Source organism: Lampetra fluviatilis, chromosome 12, assembly GCF_964198595.1.
Source record: "Lampetra fluviatilis chromosome 12, kcLamFluv1.1, whole genome shotgun sequence".
NCBI classification, from domain to species: Eukaryota; Metazoa; Chordata; class Hyperoartia; order Petromyzontiformes; family Petromyzontidae; genus Lampetra; species Lampetra fluviatilis.
Genome location: NC_136286.1, coordinates 227,403 through 236,444, shown reverse-complemented (window position 1 = coordinate 236,444; position 9,042 = coordinate 227,403). Strand labels below are relative to the sequence as shown.

The following is a 9,042-nucleotide window of genomic DNA, read 5'->3' as shown; positions in this document are numbered from 1 at the left end:
GCGCAAAATACTCCATGTTCCAAAGAACCGCAGCCTGCAGTCAGTGTCGCTGTGCACGTAGTTGTGGAGTAGATGGGACCTGTCCCCAGCCCCCTTACCCACACTGCCCACTTTGTTCCGAGTCTCAGACCCTGCCCCCGAGCACCGTGCCCAGCGTGCCGATGCGTCCCGACCCCGGGACCACTTATTTCAGGAACTAAACAGCAAATTCAATTCACGAGTAGGCGGCGTAGCGAACCCTACCAAAGAGAGCGTTGGGGACATTGAAGGTGAGGGGAGGGGTATACTGATGGAGAGAGCACCAAAATTGCCATGTAACGCACATTCACCAAATTCACATACACAACAACATGCACCACGCCACGTACAGGCTACCCTAGCCTTAATCTGCAACTCGTTACACGAACATTACCACACTGGCCGCTTACTTGCGCATGGCAATACAACAGATGTGAGGGTAAAAATCATAATACTATAGTGAGGACATCATCACAGTCACCTACGGCTATGGCGCTCTGGCCGCTGGCACCAGCGCCGCTGTCCTTGGGCCAGAGCAGATCTTGGTATCACTTGAGGTGGCAAAACAATCGATGTACAGATTCATCATATGGCCAATAAAAGTACGTACGTTTATCACATTTCCAATAGTTGCCATAAATGTATTTAATAAACCTTGAAAATTTGCCTTCTCGTGGTACTGACGAGCGAGAGATCTGGTCTGGAGCCGCGGACAAGTGGCAGTGAATTTCCGTGAGATGGCAAAGAGCCAGGCCCAGCCGTGCGTGACGGGAGACCGGCACGCAGACCCCGCCGTGCCTCCGTGCCACCCTGCCCCCGCACACGAGCGCGGCAGCAGCGCTGGTCCTGGGTACGCCGAGTGAAGGACGCCACCGCGTCGCATCCCAGGCGTCAGGACCCTCGGACAGGTGTACAGTTGACGTCTACCTGCCGGGCGGGGGGGTCCCTCTGTGCTGGGTGCTGCAGTAAGGTGGGGTGTTGCAGTACTGCGGGCTAGGGGCGACCGTGGCAGGGGTGTGTGGGTGACGCGCGATGCGAGGTGCTTCATCTGACGGGGGTGTGGCCTGGCTGTGACGGGGACCGGGGGGGGGATCTGTGCGTGGCAGCCAGGGCTGGGCGGCGGGCGCTGAGGGCACGGGGGAGGGGGCGGGGCGGGGCTTTTCCCGTGCCGTCGGGGGCGACCCCTCGCCCTTAGCCCAGGGATGTGATGTTGGAGCGGCCTCCCGGCGGGGCGACAATCCGGTGTCCCGTACGGCGGGGCAGCTCGTCATCCACCTGGGCTCCTGTGCGGCCGATCACAGCTTCTGTTAGCATCGGCACAGCCATTAGCGGGGGCCACAAAACGACAGAAGTAAACAAATCAGCAGCAGCAGCAGCAGCAAAAACAGCGGTGATGTGTGATATGAAAGCGATGATGGGCAGCATGAATGTGTGCCAAGACAGTTTGTGTAGGCATCGTCACAAGGTTGCCAGGCACTGTTATGATGTTCGTCCACTCATTCCTCTCACCTTACCCATGAGTCCAGCGATCAAGGGAAACAACTATTGAACTATTTTTACTAAACTAATTATTTTACGAGGTAAGGCCCACTGAGCTGTATGTAACCTTTTCAGAAGCGACCTGGCCATAAATGATAGCTCAAATAAGCGGCTTACCATGTGGAAATTTATAGTAAAATATTCTAAACGGCCTGATGGTGAGATACTTTCAGGGCACATCTAAGAGGTCGTGTGCCTGTTGTGCAGCACCTGCAGGATATGGTGGAAGATAGAAAGCGTTTGGCTTTTCTAATGATGTCATCTTGATCGTGACTACCCATGGCGATAGTGGGCTCTCCGGACCCCGTTGCCCCGTGCTGCTGAGTAGCACCCCAGGTGTGTGCAATGCGCTACCTGAGAGGCTGAAGCCGGACTGGTGCAGGTTGCGCAGTTGCGCAGACTGCACAGCCGACTTGGCGGGCGAGGTGCGCGCCGACGGGGTCGGGGTGGCCGTGGTGGAGCGGACTGAGGAGCCGCTCAGCTCGAACACGGGGCCGTCGTACAGGCCCCGCGGCACGCCCCGCATCTCGGCCAGCTGCCGTGCGCACACAAACACAAAGATCCCCCGTGTAGCCTTAACAGACCATTGGGGCAAGTGCAGCTAGCGAGCACCTATGAAGGTCGGCACGGCACACGAGGGGGTGGGTGACCAGCACTACGCACGACCGCATTTCACTCCTCAGTGGCGATGATTTTTATACACCGCACCAGGTACTCATTTGAGGCTGAGTCGACCTAGGGGAGGCCCAGAACTGGTTCAGATAATCGTCACTGGTGTTGGCCGTGTGCTGGAATCGAAATCGAGTCGCTGGGATTGTAGCGGAGCGCGCCAACCGCTACACTCCCGCTTGCCACACGCACGCACATAAACGCATGCGTTCGGGCATCGACCAGTGTCCAGGAGGACACATTAGACTCATGTCTGTAACGAGTCACGTGTACAGAACGGCAGTGCACCTTGTTGCGGGCCTTGATGCGCTTGTAGACTTGCTCGGGGAAGGCCTTGCGTGGAACGAAGCGGCCAGCGCCCTGCGTGGCGCTCAGCTTCCCCTCCTCCAGCACGATGCGACCCTGGCTGATGACCACCAGTGGTGCACCCCGCACCTCCATGCCCTCAAAAATGTTGTACTCCACGGCCTGCGGGGACACGGACACGGACGCGGCCATGGGCACCATGAGGCCCTCGCGAGACTCTCCGGTGCTCACCGCTCACCATCGCTCGGCGCTCGAACTACAGCGTGCCGGGACCCACCGCAGTGTGCGTCTTGGCCGAGATGGTGGTGACTGTGTCTGGCTCCCAGATGACGAGGTCGGCGTCTGAGCCCACGGCAATACGGCCCTTGCGTGGGTAGAGGCTGAAAATCTTGGCGGCGTTGGTGCTTGTCACGGCCACGAACTGGTTCTCGTCCATCTTGCCAGTGGCCTGCGGGCAGGCGAAGAGATTATCATTGTGCACGTGGGGTGTGTGTGTGCGTGGCCTCTACGACCCAAAAGGCTGAGGCATTAGAAGAAGAAGCCTGTGTGTGTACGTGTGTTGTTCTCACCACTGCTTTGTCCCACACGATGCTCATGCGCTCCTCAATGCCGTTGGTTCCTTCTGGGATGAGTGTGAAGTTGTCCTTCCCAAGCGCCTTCTGCGCGGTGGTGAATGTGCAGTGTGCGCTGCCCGTCACCTGGAGGTCCCCACTGTGGGGTAAGCAAGGGGCAGGGGTTGTAGGTCACTAATGGACAAGAGATGCACAGGAAGATGGACATTTTCCTGTGATTATTTTGTGTTGTGTATTTTATATATATATGTGTTTAACTTGGACCCACATAAAACATAAAGCTCTGGCAGTTCGATATTTATATTGCAATAAAGATTGACTGCTGATGAGACAACGAAAGTCGAAACTGGTCCAAAGTTTGATTGTGTTGAACCAATGTAGCTCAATGTACGCACTCCCAGAGGGCAGTGTGGCAAATGGGATTTGTAAACTGTATATATTTTTACGTGGAATGGCAGGTGAACAAGGCGAAAGTTATATTTATTTTGTTCATCCTATTGAAGCATTCGTTTTCGGAGCAGCTACATTGCAGTCGGAGTGTGTACGCAACGTGTGTGAGAAGGAGCGCGTGCGCGGCAGCACCAGGACAGCAGAGAGTTGAGGTAGTCGGGCGTGGTGGGGTCAGGGCTCAGAGGCGGAGAGGTGACGAAGGCCGCGGCTTTGGCCCAGTTCTTGCTCCAGTAATGAGATCCGTCGGTGCCCAGACTCGCCGTGATGGGTTCCCCATACACCACCGCGCCTGGCGCGATGCACGCAGCACACGGACGCGGCACGCACGCCACGCTGAGCTCACACACCCCGCTCAGCCCACACACCCCGTCATCGCACGCACCCCAAGCCGACTGCACGCACACGCCCCGTTGACACAGCAGCACGCGGGGCCGTGTGCACAGGACTCACCGCGTGCATCACGTGCACACCCAATTCATAACACACGTGCACACCCAATTCATAACACACGTGCACACCCAATTCATAACACACGTGCACACCCAATTCATAACACACGTGCACACCCAATCCATAACACACGTGCACATCCGATTCATAACACACGTGCACGTACACGCGCGCGTACAGCCACCGAAACCCGCCCAGTCGGTGTAGGTACCCAGCCGTGCCTCTGCCTCGTCCCCGTGTCCGTTACCCTGACACCCCTCACCTTTTTTGCGCGCTTGCGAGATGACATCGGCAGCGCTCTTGCTCATGACCTTGGTAATGTAGAGCGGGCAGTTGGTGTGGTTGGCGATGGTGATGGCACGGTTCACGGCCTCGGCCTCCACCTGCAAAGGGGGTGAGCAGAGGATGAGGTCGGTCACCGCGGTCGGGAGGATTGCACCGACGGTTTCGCGGCACCGAGATGGTGGTGGCGGCCAGGGCTCACCTCCTCTGGCCGGCTGAGCACGTGACCTTCGGGACCAGCGATTCCCATTTCCAGGATTCGCTTCTGTTCCTGTAAGAGTCCAACACGGGCAGCCCACGGTGAGGCTGCGGTGAGGCCACGTCGCTGGGTAAAAGTGAGACAGCTGCTGGCTGGACGAACACGGTCCTGGAGGGCACTCACCTCGGCTATTATGTCACCATTCTCGGCGTGAACCAGGGCGATGGCGCCGATGTCACGGAGGTACGTGAACACCTCGTACATCTACATGCGCGCACAAAGACAAAGACCTCCCGTATGACCTACACAGGTTGTTTGGGAAAGTAGCGATGTTTACACATCGCACCAGGTACTCATTTGAGGCTGAGTCGATCTAGGGGAGGCCAAGGACCGGTTCAAATAATCGCCACTGTTGTTGGCCGTGAGCGGGTATCGAACTTGGGTCGCCGGGTTCATAGCGCAGCGTGTTAACCGCTACACGAACGCTCACCCCACATTCAAAGACAAAAATCCCCCATATAGCCTGAACAGACTGTTGGGGAAAGTGCTGTTAGCGAGCACCCCGTGCGGGGATCGACTCAGCCCATCATCACTCCGGGGATATTAAAGTGAGTACCACTTTGTGGGGAAGTCAACAGTTGGTATCCTATGGATAAACTCGCTGGCCATCAACGGAACGTGGACTTTTCACGACTGGCTCAGGGCTGTAAACTGGGTATGAGCACCGCCTAAATTATTTCATTTGGGTGCCACGGTGGGAAGATGTTAACTACCTCGCCTCGTATATAGAAGGTTCGTGGGTTCGATCCCGACCCTGACGCTTGTATATTTAGTGTATCTTCGTAGTCGCGTGGATTTTTCTCTGGGTCCTCCGGTTTTCCCCTCCAAATTTAGAAAATCAACATCACGCGTTTAGAGAATTTGGCTGCTCTCCATTTCCACGTGATAAGCCACTTCGTTGAGCTATCGTTCGTGGCCAGGTTGCTTATGTAAAAAAGAGCTGTATAGCTCAGTGGGCCTTTTCTGGTAAAATTTAGATAGTTTAACGCAGAGCAGCCTCACCTCTGTGTCGCTCATCTGGTACTGGTCCTTGTACGCCATGTAGACGAGGAACGAGTTGATACCTGCAGAGACAGTGGCAGCGCTGACGAGGTTCAGTCCCCCCTCACCGGCGGCACAATAACACAAACCTCCACACACAGCTCCAGTGCAGTGCGAGGAGGCCCCGGTTGTTGCTGGTAATGTGGTCGGGGTGTTGTAGTGGCCATGCTCTTTAGTGTCGTGGCTCGCCAATGGCTGGGCATGGTGGTGGTGTGTCCAGCGAGTGGCCGAGCTTACGCCGACCCCGACCGCACGCACCTCGGTCCTTGACCAGGATCTCCAGCTCTTCGGCGACGCCCTCGTGCCACTGGGGTACGGCCACGTGCAGGGAGTAGTCGCAACAGACCTTGGCGTCTGCCCACTCGCGCCACGCGTCGAGCGCCGCCACGAGCCCCTGGCCCGGCTCTGGGATTGCGTGGTCGACTAGGGGGAGACACAGCGGCGAGTCCTTGCAGCAGTGCGCACTCCACCGCCGCGCTGGCCACTCATCCGCATAATCGGTGCCGACGGAAAATCAACAGCGTCGCCGCCTGTTGCTCAATTCAGTTGCGTCGTTGTGTTTGAATCAATATCAAATTGGCAACTTCGCGAGTCCCCATTACACATATTGGCTCGGTTTTGTCTGTCCTGACGGTGGAAGGGGGGCTTTGTGACCCAGCTAACCCCCCTCACCCCCCCCCCTCCCTAAGGCCCACACTCTGATACGGTGGTGCCCATTACTCCACGTTACTTCAGGTTGACGCGGACATTTACATGTCCCCCTGGCCTCATCTACAACGGGAAAACACCGAGCACGCACGACCAGTACACGCGTGTAGCTGAATGTGGTGCTTCCCAACCTGCGGTCCCCGGACCACTGGTAGTCCCGCAAGGCCCTGGGAAGTGGTCCGTGAAATTATTTGTTTTACACAACTCCACATCTCTATTGAATGGCGGTGGTCTGTGAAAATTACGTGATGGTTAACAGTGGTCTGCGGGTCCAGAAAGGTAGGGAACAACTGCTCTTGTGTACATTCACACTTAGGACGTGCACATGGCACCAACACAGTACTTACACACGTGCACTCTAAGATACGTGTAGTATGCAAGTCTCGGTATGGCAAGAACGGGGCATGCAAAGAGCGGAGGTGGGAGCGCAAAGCTGAGAAGAGAATGTGTGACAGGTGGGACTTAGCCCCCGTTCAACAGCAGATGGAGCCTGGCTGCGGCGCTCACTGATCATGGTGGTGCCGCCGGCCAGCGCCGCCTTAGTGCCCTGGTAGAAGTCGTCCACGGTGCTGGAGCCCAGGTAGGGCATCTGGAGGTGCGTATGCACATCTATGCCACCCGGGATAACCATGCGGCCCTGCGCGTCGATGGTCTTCACGCCGCCCGGAACGATCAGGTTGTCCCCGATCTGCCTGCGGAGGGCACGGATACAGGGCGCGGTGTGAGACGCTGGCGGGGTGCCTCCACCGCTCTCACTGCCGAGACCCCCCCCCCCCCCGCCACCGCCCCCGCGCCAAGCGTGCGCGTACTTGATGAGGCCGTCCTCCATGTAGATGTCGCCGTGGAAGGACTGGTCATCGTTGACGATGCGACCTCCTTTGATGAGGAGACGCTCGCTCTGCGAATGACACGAGGCACCAGCTCTGTGATCGGTGGGCATCGGCACGAGGACCGTTACAGGCATCTCACACCTGCTGCAGACACACGGACTCACCTCTCACCTCATCATCTGTAACACTTCTTCATCCGTAACCTCCTCACCCGTGTACTGTGAATTCTATAGCCGTTACCTCTAGATCCTGCGAGCCGCTCCCGAGTCAGTGGCGAGACTTCGTCCCCCGCGCTCTGCATTGTTAACGCGAATCATGGCAGCGCCGTGCCCTAAGGGCCGTGTGACATAACAGGCGCTGACCAGCAATGAAATGCACATGGACGCGTCAAGACACGCGACAGGGTACATCGTGTGTGCGAGTCGCTGTACTATGCGCTGTATTCTATCTATGTTCGATATGCTGTGGTCTGCGTCCTGTGTTCCATGCGCAATGCGTCGTGTGTTGTGGCCTCTGTTGTGAGCGCTGGTGTGTGTGATGTGCGCTGCGTGTCACAGTCTGCGTGTTTGGCACTGTGCTCTGCTCTGTCCTCTGTGTTCCCTGTGATCTGCTCTGAACGCCGGGCTCTGTGTATAACGACGCAAAAGGCCCTCTATCGCCGCCTCGCCATTTATCGCCGCACGCATGTCGCAAGCGTCCCCGGCTCGCAGCGCATCTCAATGCGCTCTGCGTGTTAAAAACGCATCTTATTTTTTGCAGCGCACGCGTCGCCGGGCCTGCTGCTACTGCTCAAGCAGCTGCTGCTGCAGTGGGCGTGGGTCCGCTGGGCCGGGCGTGTGGGCGCCGCCCTGCATTGTGAGCGGCTGGCAGACGGCCGGTGCATTCAGCACCACGGACAGCGCCGCCGCCGCCGTCTCCTCCATCATCGATAACCGGCGGCGAGGGCAGCAGCGGGCAGCACCTAGCGGGCAGCAATCCCGGGTGACCCGGCCACGATAGCGGGGCCTCAAGGAGGGGGGGGCAGCAAGAACAGGATGCATCCCCGCGCCGGGGTTTGGGAGGGCGAGGGGGACCCGCGCTACGGACGCCATTTGCGTGAGAATGAAAGGCGCGGTGGCCGTGGCGCCATCCCGACCCGAAACCGGGCGGGCGACGAAATCGGCTGAACGCGGCGAGAAGTGGCGACTCCGCGAGCGCGCGGCCATTGTTCAGCCCTGGGGCGGCGCGCCTTACCGTGATGCGAGGGATGTTCTTCTTGCCTTGGTAGGACATGGCTGTCACGGATCCCTCGGCGAGGCGGCTGTGCAAGACAATGAAGCGAGAAGCTACGGTATCGATTCACAAAAGGGACGCGAGTCGCGCCTCACGCTGCTCTAACTGGCTGCTGCTGCTCTCTCTTTTCGTCGCTTCCCGTCCGCGTGTCCACCGCTTCGCGCTGCTGCCCGGACTGCAGGACCGTGGAGGCGGAGAGGGAGGAATGGAGGAGGGATGGATGGTGGGAGGGAGTGACGGGATGGAATGAAGAGCGGAGGCGGGGGGGAATGGTGTCGGATGCTCCGTCTCCCCCTCGGCTCGCTCAGGCGGGCGCGGCTGATTGGTGCGCGGCTCATCAGCATTCAGAGCGGCTCGGCGCGAACTCGCACCGAGCCTCCCCTGGCCCGTTTCCCCCTCCCTTATTGTGCGCTCATCTCTCCCTCCCTCCATTTTCCTCTTCCCCCTCCTCCTGCCCCAATCCCCATCGCCCCCCCCCCAACTTCCAGGCCTCCGTCCCCCTGCTCAGATCGGGTATGGGGAGCCCCCAGCGGCGGGGACCGGCAACGCCGAGTTGCTGATGTCGCGAGTCACGAACCTGGGCCGCGTGCGAAGGGTTTGGGTCGTTGCTCCAAGACCTCCCGCACGACTCGTGATGAAGTGTGAG

At 58.4% G+C, this 9,042-nt stretch overlaps 1 protein-coding gene across 2 annotated transcripts; it reads right to left on the bottom strand.

Annotated features, from left to right (window-relative positions):
* Positions 1 to 972: 972 nt before the first annotated feature.
* On the bottom strand, positions 973 to 8,657 carry LOC144934993 (dihydropyrimidinase-related protein 2-like). Of its 2 annotated transcripts, none has more exons than XM_078861260.1 (14): positions 8,358 to 8,657; positions 7,104 to 7,192; positions 6,802 to 6,986; positions 5,845 to 6,009; positions 5,548 to 5,609; positions 4,669 to 4,749; positions 4,489 to 4,557; positions 4,267 to 4,387; positions 3,687 to 3,843; positions 3,102 to 3,243; positions 2,810 to 2,980; positions 2,515 to 2,694; positions 1,912 to 2,092; positions 973 to 1,322 (listed from the first exon to the last, which is right to left on the bottom strand). In XM_078861260.1, exons 1-14 carry the CDS (start codon positions 8,394 to 8,396, stop codon positions 1,210 to 1,212), a joined length of 1,755 nt encoding a protein of 584 aa, XP_078717386.1. In that variant the 5' UTR covers positions 8,397 to 8,657; the 3' UTR covers positions 973 to 1,209. The 2 variants fall into 2 exon arrangements, with proteins under 2 accessions (XP_078717386.1, XP_078717387.1); XM_078861261.1 differs by having other exon boundaries at positions 973 to 1,301.
* Positions 8,658 to 9,042: the final 385 nt, after the last annotated feature.